The 20,057-nt window shown below is 37.2% G+C and overlaps 1 protein-coding gene across 2 annotated transcripts in view; it reads right to left on the bottom strand.

Moving 5' to 3' along the window:
* Nucleotides 1–20,057, bottom strand: part of ppp3cca (protein phosphatase 3, catalytic subunit, gamma isozyme, a) — a 98,886-nt gene that overhangs the window by 74,856 nt on the left and 3,973 nt on the right. For both annotated transcript variants that reach the window (XM_067438926.1, XM_067438927.1), the window contains exons 2-3: nucleotides 3,404–3,601; nucleotides 968–1,092 (exon numbers count right to left, since the gene is read on the bottom strand). In XM_067438926.1, coding sequence (XP_067295027.1) covers nucleotides 968–1,092; nucleotides 3,404–3,601 — 323 coding nt within the window. The remainder of the gene's footprint in view (nucleotides 1–967; nucleotides 1,093–3,403; nucleotides 3,602–20,057) is intronic.

The following is a 20,057-nucleotide window of genomic DNA, read 5'->3' as shown; positions in this document are numbered from 1 at the left end:
GGTGGCTCATGCAGGTTGTCTACAAACTGGAAGGTTGGTGGTTCCATCCCCGGTTCCACCTGACCAAGTGTGAATGCGTGAGTGAATGAATGGGTGAATGTGTGGCAACATGTAATGTGTGTGTAGTGTGTTAATGTGTATGTATGTGTATGCAATATGTAATGTGTGTGGCAGTATGTGTGGAATATGTAAAGCGCTTTAGTGGACATGGGTCTGTTGAACGTGCTATATAAATGCAGTCCATTTACCATTTAAAATCAATTATTGTCCAACAAATCTTTAAATAGAGACATTATGGCATAATCTGCTTTGCTTTTTACTACTCTTTTGTGCTTATGTGTGCTAGTTAATGCACTGTTGGTAATGTGGCAGAGTAGTCACTGATAATGCCTTAGCAGATGGTTCAAAGAAGATGTCAGATTCTCAGCCAAGTAAAAAAGGACCTGGCCATGCATGTAAATACAGTCCTAACTGGTATATACACAGAGAGCTAAATACTTTGAGTGGCAGGCATTAGAGTAAAGATGTGGTTAGGGTTAAGACACTGTGTGGATAGAGCAATGTATAAGTTTGACTTATGGAATGCATAAGTTTGTCTGGAGCTGGTGTGCTGAAAGTCACATGGAATAATGGCAAACTCTTGCTTGTTTAAACTCGTTTTAGTTCTTCCTTGTCGTTTGTTCATTATCTTTGCTTTATTTTTTGTGAAAGAAAAAAAAAAAGACATCTTTTGGACGAGTAGCAATGAAAGGAGGACTGTTTATTTGGGTTGATATCAAATATCAACAGTGTTTCTCCAAAATGCTCACAGCACCTTTAAATGAAGCTGAGACTACTACACTAGTATACTATCTAAAAAAACACACACTAAAAAGAGTGGAGGACATGTAGAACAATGCGAATAAAAGGCAGTTTTCAGTGAAAATCTTTGAATCTGATTTCTGTGCAAGCTTCTTATTGCACTCACCTCAATACTGAAGTATCCCCTGTCTACATAATCGCCAAGGAACAGATAGCGCGTGTTGTCAGGGGAACCACCAACTTCGAAGAGCTTCATGAGGTCGAAGAACTGTCCGTGAACATCACCACATACTACAGATGAAAAGGAAGCAAAACAAATGCTTAACATGATACATGTTCAGTAAGTGATTCATAACACCTGCCTAGTTTTGAGATCAATGGCAATGGTTAGCCAAACAGAATCACATCATTTTTTTTTACATCAGTGTTGAACTAGTCCCAGAAGAAACGCTTCACTTTAATCCATCCCACCTGCATCATTGAACCAGCAAGGGCCACATGTACAAGACTGCTCTGTCACTTAGCAACAAAGACACTATATCTGAAAATACAGAGGCTGCATCCATTTATAAAACAGAATGTATCCAGAGCCAGAGGGGTTTGTGACATGACATCCAATTAATTTGTGCTCAAAGGCGGCGATATCTATAGAGAACAGAGAAGCTCTAATTCATCTGCATTATAAAATATTGTGGCATGATGTACACAACATTTCCAAGAATTAAACCTTAAAGCACATCTTCATCGAGTAATTGAGTAAGCTTAATATGCTCTGATAAGGCTCATCTGAATTTAAGTTTACCCAGATGTGATACAGATTGTGATACTGTATCATCTGAAAATTTCCATTTTTCCTGCACCCTTTTCTGTCTATCTGTCAAATAAAAGAAGCAAGTCATAACTAATGTCCTATTATGCATTTTCTCATAGACTGAAGACCAAAGTGGTTGACTTGTTACCCATGTCAATAATGCATGGGTTATTGTGAGACTTGTTGACTTGTAAGGTTGGCTAATTTATATAGCCTAGATTTCAATGGCTTTGATTGGCGGCATTGTTATTAAAGGGTTAGTTTACTGAAGTTTTTTTTTTATTATTAAAAAAGTCATTAATTACTCACCCTCATGTGGTTTCAAACCCGCAAAACCACAAATTAAGATATTTTAGTTGAAATCCAAGACCTTTCTAAACCCTCCATAGACAGCAACACAATGATCACTTTTAAGGCTAGAAAAGTAGTAAAGACATTGTTTAAAAGAGTCCATGGGACTCCAGTGGTTCAACCTTAGTTATGAAGCGACAATCATACTTTTCGTGTGCAAAAATAACAACTTTTTTTTTTTTTTGTATGTACATACATATCTTTAATTAATCATAAAGTGATTTATATTTAAATAGCAAGACAATTAATTCATTATTTGAATTCATCACGATATATAAATATCCATGTGGGGTCAGAAAGAAATTTTATCAAAAATATCTTCTGTGTTCCGGAGATGAACGAAGGTTTTACTGGTTTGGTACGACATGAGGGTGAGTAATTATGCCGCCTTCACGTGCTATCGGAAATTTGATAAGTCGTGATTACGAGCTAACGCTTTTCAAATGCAATTTTTTACCAAGGAAACTCGTATTTACGATATTTCTGAGAGCACGTGAATGCAGCATAAATGACAGAATTGTCATTTCTGGGTGAACTAACCCTTTCAATTATTAGTGTTTGAAAAAGATTAATTAACTTTAAATGACTGTTAGACGACAACAAATGTAGCCTGCATACAAAAATAGGGGTAATGAACTTGCATAACTGTATATCAAATATTGGCTGTATCGATAAATGTAAAGATCTTTAATATCAGCATAAAATAAAATATATAATAAATGTATTTCACACACCCATTCTTTATTTAATCATAAAGTGGAATATAGATGGGGAAGTAGCTATCTGAATGTCCAATCAGGGTGATCTGCACTCAAAACCCAACTATTTACAGATCTTCCTTAAGGGCAACTTCATTCACTTCTCATGCAGGTAACCCTCCATTTAGTTGATTAGTTTTTTGCACATCCCTCCTAGTGTTCACTGAAGCAAAACTGATCACATTCCGCTGCAGTCTGTGACTGTTTCCTGTGTTGTGCTCCACTGATCTGCAGACAGTATCTGTCAATATGAACCAACGGCGCCGACACTGATCTACATACGAGTCAGTTTGCCACAGCTGACTCCCCACAGTGACAGTTTGTTACACTCAATCAGGTAATCTCTGCTATAAACTCAAAAGAAATGCCGATATGATGTGCCTGATGAAAACTGTTTTCACAGATGGATTATAGGCCTACTTGAAAAGTTACTCATCAACCAGACCAATAGTTTTATGATGTATTATTTTATTGCTGGCAAATTGTACACGCACTGATGCCAGTGAAGTATAATAATGAATATTTCAAACATTGCATGAAGTTTCCATGAGGAAAAACACCTTTTTTGGAACATTTTTCTTAGGAACTAGCTTCATCCACAGAAAAAAGCCAGAACAAAGTTCATCCAGACTGATGGTAATCTCCCTCAAGCCCTACTAAAGATGTGCTCTTGCTTTCTTACCAGTGATTGGTGCCTCCACTTCTAGCATGCACTTCTCTTGCCTTAGGATATTGGCACCGTCGTTTATGATGCGCAGCGCAACTTCCTCCTCCACACGTCCCTCTTTGATCAAATGGTTCTTTAGTACCTCGGCATTGGGTTTGCCATCCACAAATAGGTCCTTTATTGTCAGCCGCTGGTGAGGGGGCAGTGGCACTGCTGTGGGTACAAGAAGAGCAAAATATCAGTTGACTGTGGATGTTTTTTTCAGCATTAACAAGGTAGCTGGCAAATATGAAAACAAGTTTTAGTCATAGGGCCCTATTTTAACTATTTCAGCACCTGGTCTAAAGTGCACGACACAAGAGCTGTCCAAATCCCCTTTTGCTAGTTTAACGACAAGAAAAATGATCAGCAAGCTCGGTGTATGGTTTAAAAGGGCTGTACCTAGTCTCTTAATTGAGAAATAGTCGTGTTTTGGGCGTAATGTGCAATAAACCAATCAGAGTCTCATCTCGCATTCCACTTATAAGCCAGTTTTGCAGGATTCGCTATTTTACATAATGGAAAATAGACACTTTATAGATTACACTATAGACATCTGAGGAATCATTTTAATACATGCGTGCATTGCCACAATTGGTTAAATAAGTAGCCAATTTCATTCTTCATTACCGCAAACAGGTCATTCTGATACATGCAATGACTATCCATTATGACATGTATGCATTTTTTATCTTTATGTACAAAATAATAATAATCGTTTGCATTCTAATCCTTTTATTTTTTTATATTTGGCATGTGTGTGTGCTGCTGAACATCCCTGTGTGTAATAAGCAGAGTGTACGGGCATTGTGCACCCAACTATAGGCATATATTACTAACGTACCCTTTAAATAACACAAAAATACTGTGCTATTGACTTTAGACCAGGTTTCAGTTGGTCAACAGCGCAGTTGATTTCAGTTGCCTCAAAATAGCAACGCGCAGACAATGCGCCTGAATACACGTCATTTTCAGACCATATGTGTACATATAATATACGGTAGACTGGGTAAACACAGCCTGATCAGCCGACGATTTGATTTCGTCCTGCAACTCAGTCTGGAAACATGTACATTAATTTATACTGCTTCTGTAACACTTTTGTGGGAACCAATCAAAGACTGGCTTATCCACCTGGCGCGCTATTGGTGGGTTTAACACGATGACAGATAGAGAAACAATGGGTCATTGCCTGTTGATCACGCCTCTTGTGGTCATTGGTTGAAGGACTATCCAATTGCATACAGTCATTCAAATAATGCTCTTTGATCACGCCTCTTGTGCAATAGAAAATACAGAGCAGACTCCCCAGACTAATGTTCAATTTTAAATTGAGCTTAGTCTGGTGATAGCCAAACAACATGCTTGCTGATCATTTTAATATGCAGATTTGGTGCTCAAGAAACGCTTCTATAAATCCAAACAAAAACTGATGCATACAACCAAATTCCTGCCCAACATTTTGTCCGTTAACAATCACAGATGTATGTTACAACAAGGAAGAAAAGATCTGTCGCTACTTTTATTTAATGACATTTTTTGCTGCATTTAAATAAGTTTAATTAACGATTTAAATGTGTATTATTAATATTAAAAGAAATAATTCACATTTTTTAAATTATTCTATTGTTGATTTTTCCCAATATTATTCACTTTATATCCAATACAAATAAACAAATAACACTGTTACTTGTAACCTTCAGCAAATGTCAAAGTAAATTTGTTAACATTATGGTGCTAAATTCACCTTTTTAGCACTTAAAACGATTGATTTAAGTTTGTTTATTTTTTATTTATTTTAAAGTTAGACAAAACAGCATTTTATAGATTAGCCTAGCCATTTATCAGTTAGTCGTCAGACCAAGAAAATAATAATAAAGCCATAGGTTCATCCTGGATTGCACATATAAAAAATATATATTTAAAAAAAATAAACAGTGACTCGAGCTACCGAGGAATCATCTTTAAAAAAAGAAGAAAAGAAAGAAAAGAAAAAAAAAGGTGGTAGACAAGTGTATTTTCAGATCTGCTCTTTATTAGTTGTGCATCATGACATTTGCGGCTGCTGGGGCTAATAAGAAAAGTTATGGTACCATGAGGATTCTATTGATTCAGCTCTCAGGTTTAACCTTCACAGACGTGAAAGGATCTCGAGATGTCACACAATAATCCCTCACCTGCACTGAACTGCCGGGTAATCTAACTCCACCAAATCCCTCTGCGAAAGTGCAGAAGTTGCCATAGAGAGGACTGTAGCTCAAGACATGTTCAATAATGAAATTGGAATTTAAGATGATTTAAGGGTCCTTAGAAGCTTAAAAGATCCGATAATTTAAACAGATGTTTTAGAAGATAATATGCATCGATTTATCAAAAGCATCACACAATATCATGCTAATAATCAGTCTTTTCTCTCTCTGTACCTTCTGAAGTGTTCATTATTGAATATGTGAGGTTCTCAGACATCATGAAGAAAACAGGAAGCTTTGTGAACTGCTAGGGGCCCCTGGCACAGTCTTTTCCCAAAGTCTATCACAAAAGCCAGGGTTGACGCCAGGGGCGAGGCTACATAAGGGCCAGGGTGGCACTGGCCCACTCAGATTGACGGCTGGCCCACCCAATCAGAACAGACAAAAAAAAAAAAAAAAAAAAATTGTGATAGCAGAAAATAATATGCCTATGTGACAACACAAATCACTTAAACACGTACAAAAAGTTTCATTAAAAAATAGGGCTGTCAAATATGCTAATAACGCGTTAACGCAAATTCATTTTAACAGCACTAAATTTATTAACGCAGGGCGCATTTTCTGGTTGATCCGTGGCATAGCCCGTAGTTGGAAAAAGTGAGAGCAGTCAGACGCAGCAGCAAACATTAATAGGGAAAGAAAAGGGTTGACATTAATATTCTAAACCAAAAGTGCAGTTATTGCCTACATAAGCTACCACATAGCCTAAGCTACCACATTTTTTGTTTAACTTTTATTAGACTTCAGAAAGAAAAGTGCGTTTTTTTCACTGAGCACATTCTCTGCAGTCTGAGCGCGATGCACTGCAGCTCACTCTCGCTCATGTCTGAGGTAAATCATTAACACCATCACCGCTTACAGTACACCTGTTTTATTGAACTAAATACATTACAATCGGCTAAAACGAATGCACAGGTTACTTCCCTGAACAAGCGCGCTCCCGAGTCCATGTTCTTCACACTGTCCACGTAAATCGCGGCCCAGTTCGGCGTGCACACGCAAAATACCGGCAGTTCAATAGGGAGCGCGCGTCTCTTAAAGGGGCCGCACTATATTCCTACTCGTGGAGTATGGACCTCCTCCAGGTATGGTGTGGTTCTGGTGCGCTCACTGGTACACATTACCAATTTTTCATACGAACTGTGCCCTGCTCTGAATTAAACTGCCAGTGTAAAGACTCCCATTATATTCTTAAAATGAGAAAAATCTCTGCTTACTCTTAATTTTTAAGTTTAGGCTTAAGAGACATGAACAATTTCTTAAATAAACATCTATGACCTTTGATAAGTCTAATCTTCATGCTGTATTGATTATTATTGAATAAGTATAGTTTCACTAATAATAAATGTACATTTGCATAAAGCATGCATAGCATAATCATGTTGATTAGAGTATTAAAAACTTAATTTTAGATTTACAATTGCTAAAAATGTGCGATTAAATTGCGATTAATCACGAGTTAACTCATGACAATCATGCGATTAATAGCGATTAAATATTTTAATCGATTGACAGCCCTATTAAAAAATAATTACTGTAGAGCGAAAACATTTTCATATAGCTGACTTATTGCAGCAGCCAATCAATAAGCTTAGTAGTAATGTTTAGCCAATCGCGTATTGTTGAGGGGATGGGAAGATGAGTTTACGTCTGCTAGTGAAATAAACTTTTAACACGGGCCACGGTGCATAACACGAGACGAAATTCTCACAGGTTAAGCTGCAAATACATGTTTGATAACAGTTATACTGAGTTGCATTAGTTGACAAGAACTGGTTATTTCATTTTAAAATGAACCCAATTACTGAACACTGATGTCTTGTTAGTGGTCATATAGCAGCACAATATCTATATTTGTCTTCCTTGCAATAGGCTTTGTAGCTGCTTGTTATAAATTAATTTTGCATGTATGAATTATATGAATTTGTTGGCAAAAAATAAATCATATATAGCTTATATTTACTGTCAAGTGATTTTGTCCCATATTGTTTAATTTGTGTAATTTGAGAGTAGTCATTGAGGTCCACCCTATTCCACCAAGGTCCACTCAGTTAAAAATTTCTGGCCTCGCCACTGGTTGACGCTGCTGCTTCCACTGCGACCTCATTTGCATGCATCCCCCATAGTGAGTTTTGGCTGCTCAGCCTCCGGCCCTGAATGTCTGCTTGATCGATAGCCAGTAAGAGCCCATATGTTATGGAGGAAGTCAGAGTTGATCGTAGTTTTATGGAAAGGTGGCTAAAAGCTACGGTGTGATTGCTGATGCTGAGGGACATGCAACTAAAGACATCTGAAAAGCGTTCAGAGGGAACAAGCACCTGTCTGGCGGCACCACAAAGTGCACCAAGACAGACTTTGACAACGCTCCCGTTAATCTGGCGGTTCTATTAAACGTGCCCAGAATGCAAGAGCAAATGATGTCTGAGCCTTCAACCATTAGGGATTCAAATCAAGCCACTGGATCCCACACCAATTCGCCAGCATATCTGTACGGAGAGAACTGTGAGGCAATAGTCTCATTAAAAATATCAAAGTCTCAAACTTTTCCTGTTCACAGACGAAAATACCCAGCATTCAAAAAAAGTTCTGCCAACGCTTTGCGCTGTGGATCTCTTCATATGGCCAAAGTTTCTGTATTATGAAGCCTCACCCTGAGGTCTCACTACTAAACATCACTGCTAAGAAATGCAAATACAAAGCATTTTGATTACCGGTAGGTTATTTTGTTGTTGCTTTTTATTAAATTAAATTAAGTAACTACTGAAACTATCCAATTTTAACAACAGATTAATCCTAATTTCTGAAACCTGAAACAAAATAGCTACTACAAGCAGTAGTAGTAGATTGGCTTAGATTAGAGAGGTTTTCAAACTGTTTGACAGTCAAATACAATACGCTTTTATGTTCATTTACAAAGACAGATTGAGTGTGGAAAAGAATGAAGAATGATATTATAAGACAAGATTTTCTACACAATGTTAGAGTAATATTTAGAGAGTATATATAATAAAACCAAAATGATTTATCATGATTTCCAAAATCAGATTTAACACGTAACAATAATATACTTGTCTTAAAACAATAGTGTTTCATCATTAATATCTTATACAAACATATTCGATCCCCAAAGTATGAAAACCCTTGTAGGAAAGTATGCAGAAAAAGTTGAGAGCCAAAATATAAGAAATGTATGGGATCTCATTTAATTTTAATGTATTGTTGCTTTGCTTTGGATAGAACTGTCTGCAAAGGGCATACATTGTAAATTGAGAACTCAATACATGCTACGTGATAAGAAATTATGTCGGAAGCCTATTGCAAAAAAGCCAATCTAACACTCTGGCTTTCACTGAAGACATAACCCAAACACTTCAATCATTCATTGATATCCTGAGGAGTGAGGATGACAGCTTAAAAAAAAAAGAGAGTGTATAGCTGAACAGGGTTGTTATTTACAGAACACAGCTTATCAGTTGGCCCCAATAAAAATATATAAAAACGCAGTATGGGGATAATGTGTGAAGAGGGGCGAGAGCAAACAAGGGTCTTCAACCCTGCTCCTGGGGACCCACTGTCCTGTAGCTTTTAGCTCCAACCCTAATCAAAGACAGCTGAAGATATTCAAGTCCTTCAGGATCAATTCTTGAAAAAACACAGGCAGACGTGCTAAAGCAGGTTGGAAATGAACTTTTCAGAACAGTGGGTCCCCGGGAGCAGAGTTGAAGACCTCTGTCATAGACATAAACAAACATTATCTATACACTTACTGCTGAGAAGTATAAATATAGACCGTAAGCAGCACTGGGTCCACAACACAGGCTGGGAATAGGGACGGTAAGCTGGGTACGAGCACTAAGAACAGATTAGGCAAAGCCTTTATTAGCCAGGGATTCCAGGTTCAGAGTCTGTTTATTTAGAGACTCCTCCTACACTCTTAAAAATAAAGGTTCTTTATTGGCATCAATGCAACGGTCCCATGAAGAACCTTAAACATCCACAAAACTGTTCCATTCCACTGCACAAAAGGTTCTTTTTAGTGGGAAAGGGTTAGCCTACAATCACAATAAGAAACACACTGTTCACTAAAGGGCTGTCACAATTCCTCAAGTAAATTTGAGTACGCAATTTAAAAAAACAAGTGTGTCTATTTATACAGTGCACGCAGGCCGCCTTTTTGGCAGAAGCTATTTACACTAACTCCGCCCAGTGACATTTGGTTGGGCAAGACAAAATTTACGGAAGATGCTTGGATTGTCAACAGTATAGTGTAGGGGTAAGGAGATGGCAGAAAGTTGATGCAAATCAGAGTAGATTGACAAAGCTCAAATACGTGTTTTGGAAATATGATCTTCTCTTTTCCTATAACATATCAGATCGGAAAGACATTTATTTTCAATAAACATGAGAAAAATATGTGAAAAAGTGTCTCTCTTATCGGTTAGTGGTAGATGCAGAGAGGGCTTTATTGTCCCAATAAGGCGGCAATCATTTAATCATTTTATTAAAGGTGTCATGAACTGGCTTTAAAAAAAAAATTTATACTGTTGTATACATATTGAGGTCAACTAATGAAGTTTGTTTGTTTGTTTTTTTTACATTAAAAACAACATAACTAATAAATAATAGGCTATTTTCTACACTGGTTTTCAGGCTCTCTCCTGAACGCTGGGTTTTGATGGGCGTGACGCACTGGAGACTTGGAAGTAAATGCCCACGGCTAGGATTGGAGAAGATTGGAGAAGATCTTCAAACGGTGTTCCGGGGATGAACAGAGGTCTTACGGGTGTGGAACGACATTGGGGTGAGTCATTAATGAAAGAAATTTCATTTTTGGGTGAACTAACCCTTTAAGAGACATGAAGATCTGTGACCTTTGATACATGTCTAGTAGTCTTCATGCTCTGAGCATGGTTTCACTAATAATAAATGTACATTTGCATAAAGCATGCATATTTGTCCATACCCATATTAATTTGAGTATTAAAAACTTGAAACATTTTAATTTAAGGTAAATTAAAAACTATGCGATTAAATTGTGATTAAATCGTGAGTTAACTCATGACACTCATGTGAATAATCGTGATTAAATATTTTAATTAATTGACAGCCCTACCTTTTATATATCAAAAGCTCAAGGGAAAGTAGATCTCTCAATTCATTACCCCTTTAAATATAATCATTTACATTATGCTATTTCATTATTTTTAATGTACAACAACACTGAGGTGCAAATAGTATCTTTCACTATTTATATAAGTATAAATAGCATTTAACTACTTTTACATATAGAATATATCATTATTTTTGCTTAGTATAAATAGCAGTTGTTGCTAAGAAATGATAATTTTTTACTGCAAATAGGAACTGCAAAATTGTTTTTAAAAAGTCCTTAAATTGCAATTTACCCGAATGGAATAACCAGCAAAATACCGGAAGTGGCTCATTACACGGATGAGAATGCATGAACCGCATTATTAGACCTTTTTTAAAGGCTGCATGTACTAAAACCATAAATATAAATATATATATATATATATATATATATATATATATATATATATATATATATATATATATATATATATATATATATATATATATATATATATATATATATATATATATATTTATTTTAAGTTTTTTTTAAGACTTAAGTGTATTTTTTTGCTTAAGTGTATTTTTATTAGCAAATATTTGTATTATATAGTATATAATAGCAGCTGGCAAAAACTCCCAGTAGCTCCCGTTCGAGACCAGCAAGAGTTGAACAAATCTTTCTGGCCCAGAACTCTATTTTCAGCAGTGGAAATTAAGGGTTGCACAAACTAATCAACTTTAATGCTGTGCCGGGACACTTTAAGCTTGACGTCTACTAGTCGCTGATCATGGACTATAGAGGGTGCAACATGAGAAGAAATCTTTGAAGTCCACTTTTACACTCTGTTTCCAAACAGTTAAAAATGACATAAAAATGCATACTAAAAATGTTTCAGGGCTTGATATTAAGTGTTTTCATGTGCTTATCCTTTAAGTAGATCGGTCATTCACTTGTCAAGAGTAAAAAATATGCTTAACCAGACAAAAAGGATTTTGTGGTGTTGTAGATATAATTTATTCTGATTTTAAATTCTTAAAAGGGTCATGAACTGCGTTGCTTTATGATGTTTATTGGGGTTCATTTATAATGTTAGAATGCTTTTAACATCAAAAAAATTCATAACTCAGAAATAAAAGGCATTTTTCCTACATTGATTTTAGCCCTCTGTTCTGTTTTAAGGGGCATGTCTGCTTTGAGACTTCAGTATAAACGCCCACTGCTGTGATTGGCTAAGATCTTTTCATTTGATATAGTATTACTCTCTCATTTAACGTGTTTTACTATTACAGCTCTCATGGTTAACTAATTGTGAAAAGTGTTGTATTATATTCAGATCGTGGGATGAAAGGTTGCAGAGATAACTAACAGAGAGCCAATAACACACGTTGAGCACATGAAAGCAGGATCTCATTGCAACTCAGTTTCTGTACACTAAGGAATGCTTTCATCTTCACTAACAGTGCAAACCTGATATAGTTAAGAGATATGGCGCGAGTCCAGAATTCTTTATAGAATTGAATCACCATTAAATAGTTTATGAGTGTGTCATTAAATCAAACAATGAAATTAAATCACACCACACAGCATCACATTTTCAATCGTGATGTAATTCAGCACTCTTGATCGTGAGATATTGCTTAAAGGTGCCCTAGAATGAAACATTGAATTAACCAGTACATGTTCAGTACATGGACATCACATACTGTGAGTCTCAAACATCATTGCCTCCTACTTCTTATGTAAATCTCGTGAATCCAAAACTCCACTGAAAAAAAAATGCTTCTCAACATAAAGCCAACCGTGACGCAAGCGTTGGGGATCATTTATATGCACGCCCCTAACATTTGCATCTGTCCAAACATGTTCATTGTCAGGCGGAAATGGAGCGAATCATCAGGTACAAGTTGCTCGTATGGGCACACTTCATGTTCCAGGCTGTTCAGGAGACCTGAGGACTTTACATATCCTTCCCACAGATAAAAAAAGTCAACAGTCATGGTTGATGTTTATAATCCGATACCACAACAATTTAATTCAAGATCGTTCGTTTGTTCGGCCATTTCAAGCAAGCTTCGCTCAGCGTCTTAAACGGAAGAATGTGGCATCTGTATTCTTGCAAGCAGTAAGTAATGATTTATCCACTTATTGACTGTTTAAACAATTTCTGATTAAATTGAAAGTTTCTTAGAGAGACAGCATTGTCTAGATAACGCAAGATGCTAGTACAGTAACAATAGGAAACACCAAGTACCATACAAAACTAAATAGTGAGTCTAATGACAAAGGTTAATATTATTTTGTATTACAAAATACAACCGTAGATACTTAGATCGTTCACTCGATCCTTCTAGCAAACGTCATTTTGTAAAAATATAAGTTATATATTTATATTTTTGAGAACTAAAGAATAGTGTTTCCTATGATGTTTTTGCCAATTTGTATTTCAGATTAGGTTACATCACAGTCACTGCGTAGCCTACATTGTGACTAACGTTATATAAACATGCAATATCGTTGACGAAAAAAGAAAAAAGAAAAAAAAAAGTGGTTTCGTACCAGAAATCATCTTTTTGGGACTATTAGACTATATTCGGCTACAAAAAGGAGAATGTTGACCAAAAAGAGGTACTTTGCATGGAGTGTCAGAAAGTTGTGGCCACAAAACAAGAAAACACCAATTTGTCTGATCACTTAAAACGGCACCACAAAGCTCTTTACGAAGAATACAAAGCAGGGCTCGACTTTGTCTGGACAAGTGGATTTTTTTGAAGGGACAAGCGGAAGAGAATTTTGCTTGCCTGACGGACAAGAGCCTGATTAAAACAAAAAATGACTAGCGAATCACCAAAATGCAAGAATGTTTATGCATTAGTTTAGTGTAAGTAGCGATCGATAGTGGATAATAATATATAATAATGAACTGGCGATAATAAGGTCGCGCTGTTGACGCTCGTGCAGTCTCTCGAGGAGAAATTACAACACTTGAGTTTTCCTGAATACCATCACGACTGATAATGACATTGATTTCATATGGCAGTTCCATAAACAGCTAACGTTCACCTAAAGTTACTTACATTTTAGATGCAATATTTACTGTTTTTGTTCTATTTCAGCAGTGAAAATCGTTCACAGCAGAACTGTAGGTAGTAACACTTACAGTTCTGCTGTGAACGATTTTCGGCTACAAAAAGGAGTAACACTTACAGTTCTACTGTGAACGATTTTCACTGTGTTTGAATGAATCGTTTGAATGAACGACTCAGTGACTCACTCATTAAGACGGTCACCTGCTGCCACCTACTGGAGGTTTGGTTTCAGGTTTACACATACTTTCCAACATTTCTTTTTGTCACTTGTAATGAAGCTTGCTTATTAGTGAAATGATTAATATCATGGAATGGTAATTATTGACTTTAGCCTGGATTGATGGCTCTCAATAATCGCAATATATATTGTTGGGGAAAAAAATAATCGCAATGTAATTTTTTCCCAATATCGTGCAGCCCTACTCTATGTAGATATCAGAGAACAATTTAAAATATTGTTTTAAATCATTCTAGGGCACCTTAAACTGTATCATATGTTAAAAATATGAAAACTCCTTATTTTTACCACAGTACGTTAACTGAGTTTCTTTGTGTGAACTGTGCTCATTTGTTGCGATTTCTCCTTGAGAGGCTGTGCAAGCCTCAACAGCTCAACTTTGTTACCGTCACAGTACATTATATATGATATTATTATTTAATTATCAATCGCCACTTACACTAGATTAATTCAGAATCACTCTCGCGTTTTGGTGATCCCCTAGTTATTCTTTGTTACTGATGTTTTAATCAGGCTACTTCAGTCGGGCAAGTTAAATTCTCTTCCACTTGCCCCATCAAAAAATCCACTTTTCCCGGACAAGCGTTAATGTCGAGCCATGTGTTTGGAGCAAGCGGCAACCTCCCGCGATCTCTCTTGAAGCCAGTACGGAAGTAATGTAAACTCCAATTCCTCGACTGGCCACTAGAGACAGGCTCCAGAAGGGAGCAGAATCTCATTGAGCTCGATGTTAAAATTCCCAACTTTACAGTAGAAAATAAACATATTTACAGACTGGCACAAATTGTGGTTTTGGCCTATACGGCTCATTTTGACCTTCATGACAATTCTGAGGGGGATGAATTTTTTTATAACTCATTCGTTTACGTTATAGATATAAAGACTTTAAGTTCTGCATAATTAAGGGCGTGGTTACTTTGAATAACTTTGAAGATTGTGGTCACTATGAGGTGGATAGCCATTTATAGTCATTGTGTCACATAAGGTCCGCCCACATCCCGCCTCTTTGCCCATTTTCTGTTATCTGGGAGTGACACGCGATGACTCGCTCAAGATGGCGACGCCCAGCTCGTCTCTACTTTACGCTTCAGAACGGCTTATCGGAATCCTATGGATGATGTCACGGACACTACGTCCGTATTTTTTTACAGTCTGGTTTGGAGTATAACATCTGGATGCTCAAAACTGATCGGGTAAATGCACGTTTTAAACAGATTATTGTACACGCAAGTTAATGTGCGTGTTCTACATTGCAGCAGCACGCACACTAGGCATGTGCCAATTTTCGGTAATGCGATATATCACGATAATGAATATGCACGATATTGTTATCGTGGACACTTCAAAATATCGTAAATAATAATTTATTAACAATTATTACATTTTTTATAATGCACTCAAGAATACTTTGCCCATCAACCGTTGAAATTAATCCATCCAAAATCAATATAATCCATTGCGTCGAGGATATTCCTCACAGATGTAATGTTGATCGATGCAGTTTTGAAAAATATATGGCAATTCATTTTTATAGCAGCTAGGTTGCACCCGCCATGCAGCGGTACACTCCGGTTTAGATAAATAACTTGGTGCTTGTTAAGAGTTGATCAAAATGGATGTATTGGAAAGCTGAGATTTTATTTTGTGTTATTATATTATATATAATATAAATAATATTGTAACAATGTCTTTAATCAGCAGTTTCTCAGCATTAGATTGTAATAATTTATATTTTCTAAAATTATAAAAAGTGCTCTAATGCTACATACTTTTTGACTTTCTTTGCTATAGTTTGAGTTATGAGTCCTTAAATTTGTGTATGTCACACAGAAAACAACACACAGTTTTATAAATGTCAAAGATTAAACAAAAAGGCTACCTTTGTTCCAAATACAGTCATTTTTGATTACTTTATGCTATCACCACAATTTGGAGAATCCAGATGCAGAACAAGTGTTTCCCACACATAGACTAATCTTTGGTGTTCTGCCACAGAATCAACACCGGCCGCCACATATTGCGTTTCATCATTCATTTTTTTTACGCTATTTAAAAGATGCACGCAGCGTATTGGTTCAGCTGCATTTCCTTAGCTCTGCCTCCGCCTCTTCCGTGTCTCTCACACTCACTTACACACACACACTCGGTGCATTGCATTTGACCATAAGTCTAAGGCCGTGTGTCCACCAAAAGCGTTTTTTCTGGAGCGCACCGAGGCGCTGAGCGAGTATTTCTGAGTGCGCAGAAAGTTGAAGAATGTTCAACTTTGAGTAAAACGCAGCGCTCATCACTGTCACTATTCACCCAGCTGTCCAATCACAGTGGAGGAGGGGCGGGACAAACACAACACACACCAACTGCCACATTCTGCGGGTTATGTAAGGGATAATGTAAGGGATAAGGGATCGCTTCGCGTCGGGGTCCTGATCACTCTGTCGGGGTTTATTCTGTGATAACAACCGGCTGGGTGTACATTATCCCGCTTATTACATGGCTACTAGTCTCAAATAAATAATTTTTAGACACAAAATATTGTCTCGAAATTAAATATTTTATTAGCTCTTACGCAAAGCTTCCGCGAAGGAAAACAGTTCCAACCTGCTTTAAGACTATCTATTGCTGAAGATTTGCCATATGCCCTTGCTAAATGTTAAAATGAATGCTGAAAGGGTTAGTTCACCCAAAAATGAAACCAAGCTTATGATTTACTCACCCTCAAGTTATCATAGGTGTATATGATATTCTTCTTTCAGACAAATACAATCGGAGTTATATTTAAAAAGTCCAGGCTAACGTTAATCCAAGCAGTTGTTGTAGTTTTGTTTGAAGTCCATAAAAAATGCAGCTGTCCATCAAATAACGTGCTCCACACGACTCCGATGGGTTAATAGAGCCTTCTGATTCGAATCGATGCGTTTGTGTAAGAAAAATATCTATATTAAAAACGTTAAAGGAAACCTGCCTTGAAGTCTTCCATTGTAACCCACGACTGTTTAAGCCACAAGATGGCGCCGCCAGCGTTAAGCATAGAAGTAGTACCGGTCAAGATAACTCGTAGTACCCGTATGAGCGGGTGTTATCTGGAAATAACGTACCGCTGAAATGCGCAATTGACCAATCAGAATCAAGTATTTCACAGAGCCATGTAATATCATCAGATGAAAACAAGCAATAATAACAAAACAAAATGATTTAAAACAATATAGCCAGAGCAAATACTTTACATTGGATCTGCAGTTTAAGGGTTGCCAACTCTGACACATTTGTCGTGAGACACAAACGTTCAGGCTCTGTCTCACCGTCTCACTCTGGCCAAGAAAATCCTAATTGTTTTTGATATGAAACAAAGTCTAAGCTTTACATTAAAAAAAGAAGAAGTTTAAAGCGAAATTCAAACAACAAATAGAGTTTTGGGCACTTAGTATGGCATAACATTTAAAACCAGTTGCGACATGCGTTCATCTCGCGGTGGAGCGCGGTCACGTGATTACGGCGCTCTCAACAGTTCTAAAGACAAACCAGTGCTGTGTGTACATTTGAATAGACAACAGCTTCACTATACAGGTATTTGCAGCAATTTTTGGTAAACAGTACAGCATAGCGTGCATTTATTATTACATCAACCACATGATGGAGATGCAACATTGTAATGTTATGCTCTTCTTGTATTTAGCCCTGAGATATTCCTTACTATAATAGTCAAATGTGACCGTACACCTTGACTATTTTTCAATTAAATAAATGTTATTAAATAAAATATATTTTAGTTTAGTAATATTTATTGAATATTTTGAGGAGATCTTTTGGGACTAAATACTATTTGTGCAATAATTATGGTCCATTAATGACCACTTAAAATATTTTGCTTATTTATATTACAATTATTGTTAAAGGTGCGCTATGCAACTTTCCGTCCACTGGAGGGCGCCTATTCTAAACAAAGGCGTAGTTTGATGACGCCAAGTGTGAGCGCAGCATCTTGGGACCAAGGGGGTAATCTAGCGCTCGGAAAGCGTTCCACCCCTAGGGGCTGCCATTGCTAACCAAGCCATCACCTGCTGTTAGCATCCCATTGACTCCCATTCATTTTTGAGTCACTTTGACAGTGAATAACTGCACATCTGAGACGTTTAAAGACTCCATTTGTCCATTGTTTATTTCTAAAGAAACACGACAATGTATAAAAGGCTCCATTACCTTGTATCTTACACTATCGCCCCGCAGAAGCTGTTTTCGTAAAAATAGGCTAACGATTGCGTCATAACCAACGCGACCCTGTCGCACAGTTGAGAAATTACCGTATAGACCTGAGGAGACGCTCGCAGGCAATCTTTTACTGTCTATGAGACAGTCGGGGGGACGTGGAGACATGTCCTGGAGACTAGTCTGATAAAGTCAAGGGGGAAGAATGGGGAGAAGCCCATAGTGAGCCAAAAGCAACGGGAGAAAATATTTAAACAACGTGATTCAGATTTCGCTTTCCACATCTACTAGAAGACCTACAGCTGTCAGACAGGATGCTCACGTGACATCTATGTCGTCAAGCTCAGTCTGAGCCTGCGCAGTTCGCTCAGCCATCAGGAAGTGAGTGCCCCTAGGTTGACTTCATTCTTTCGCCGTTGACGTCAATGGGAACGCTCCGTCCATTTCTTTTACTGTCTATGCTTGGGACATGTGGTCTTCACCTCACAGCCGGTGGACAATAGGACAAGGGCAGAAATCATGTTCATGGATGCGGTTCTTAACGTTACAGTAGTGTAAAACAGAGCAGGACCGAGTGTTGTGGAGCTGATCACGGCCGCTAGAGTGATTGTTATACAAACACACGGCTTGCCAGAACCGGGACTTTTATTATGACGGGACGGGACACAGTCGCCGGGCGCGCGCACTTCCGCTTTTTCCGGTCATTAGGTAAAGCAGATCTGTTTATCATATTAGATACATTTAAGTGCGTTTAAAATGATGTTATGACGTTACTCTGGTGCTGCTGTGTTCGCTTGGCGCTGCTGAGACATGTTCACACTGCTAAGAGAAAAGCGCTTCTGCCAAATAAAACCGAGGGTAACGCAGATATGACGCAATTGACAGGCGACTCCCTCAAACGCTATGCTGACAGTTCCCGGTCCTTAGTTAAAATAGCAATTTTCTCACAATTTTCAAATAGTTGGAAACATTTTAGATAATCTAAGAACTCAACTGAACAAAATATATAACACTAGCCTAGTGGTTTTTGGATTTTTTACTGCAAAAATACTACAGAGTGCACCTTTAAGGTTAAAATAGAGAATTCCACTGCAAAGAGGCAAATTAGGGTCATTTTGTGGCCGGAAAAATAATTTTCATTTGTAATGCCATTACTAATGAAGTGCCTGTATGGCTCTTTAATAAATAATAATCAAATTGTTAAAGTATTGCAGATCATAACTGCTTACTCATTTGTAGGTTTTACATTTGAATACATGTTAGACATGCTCATATACTAGATTTCTTTAAATGCAAAATTTTTAAAACGTTAATAACAACCCCCCCGTCACTCAGACATACACACACACAAAAAACCTCTACAAATACCTTCAGGGCTTAAGGGGTTAGTGTTTTAAATCTTACCTGATTATAAATCTATTCTGTACAGTCAGTGTACAAAACAATCATCCAGACAAGATGATCAAAAGAAGTCATAGTAATAATTATACTAATATTATTAGTAAAGTCCTCTGATTTCATATTCAACACAATCAAAAACAGAAAAGCAAGTTGCATTTGAATGAAACGAGGGAGCGCGTCCGTTGTGATACGTGGGTGTGTGCTGTTATAATGCGTTGCTAATGACAACAGACATTATAAGGAAGGAAATCCCACAGAATAGAATCTTGTTTAAAAAAGTGCATAGAGCCGCTTGTTTTATTTGTTGTTTGGTGATTTTTAAATATAAAACTTGTAGAAATGTTTTCAGTGTGCA

The sequence above is a fragment of the Pseudorasbora parva genome, chromosome 3 (assembly GCF_024679245.1).
Source record: "Pseudorasbora parva isolate DD20220531a chromosome 3, ASM2467924v1, whole genome shotgun sequence".
Classification (NCBI taxonomy): Eukaryota; Metazoa; Chordata; class Actinopteri; order Cypriniformes; family Gobionidae; genus Pseudorasbora; species Pseudorasbora parva.
The sequence above is the reverse complement of the archived record's forward strand: the minus strand, read 5'-3'. Positions and strand labels throughout refer to the sequence as shown.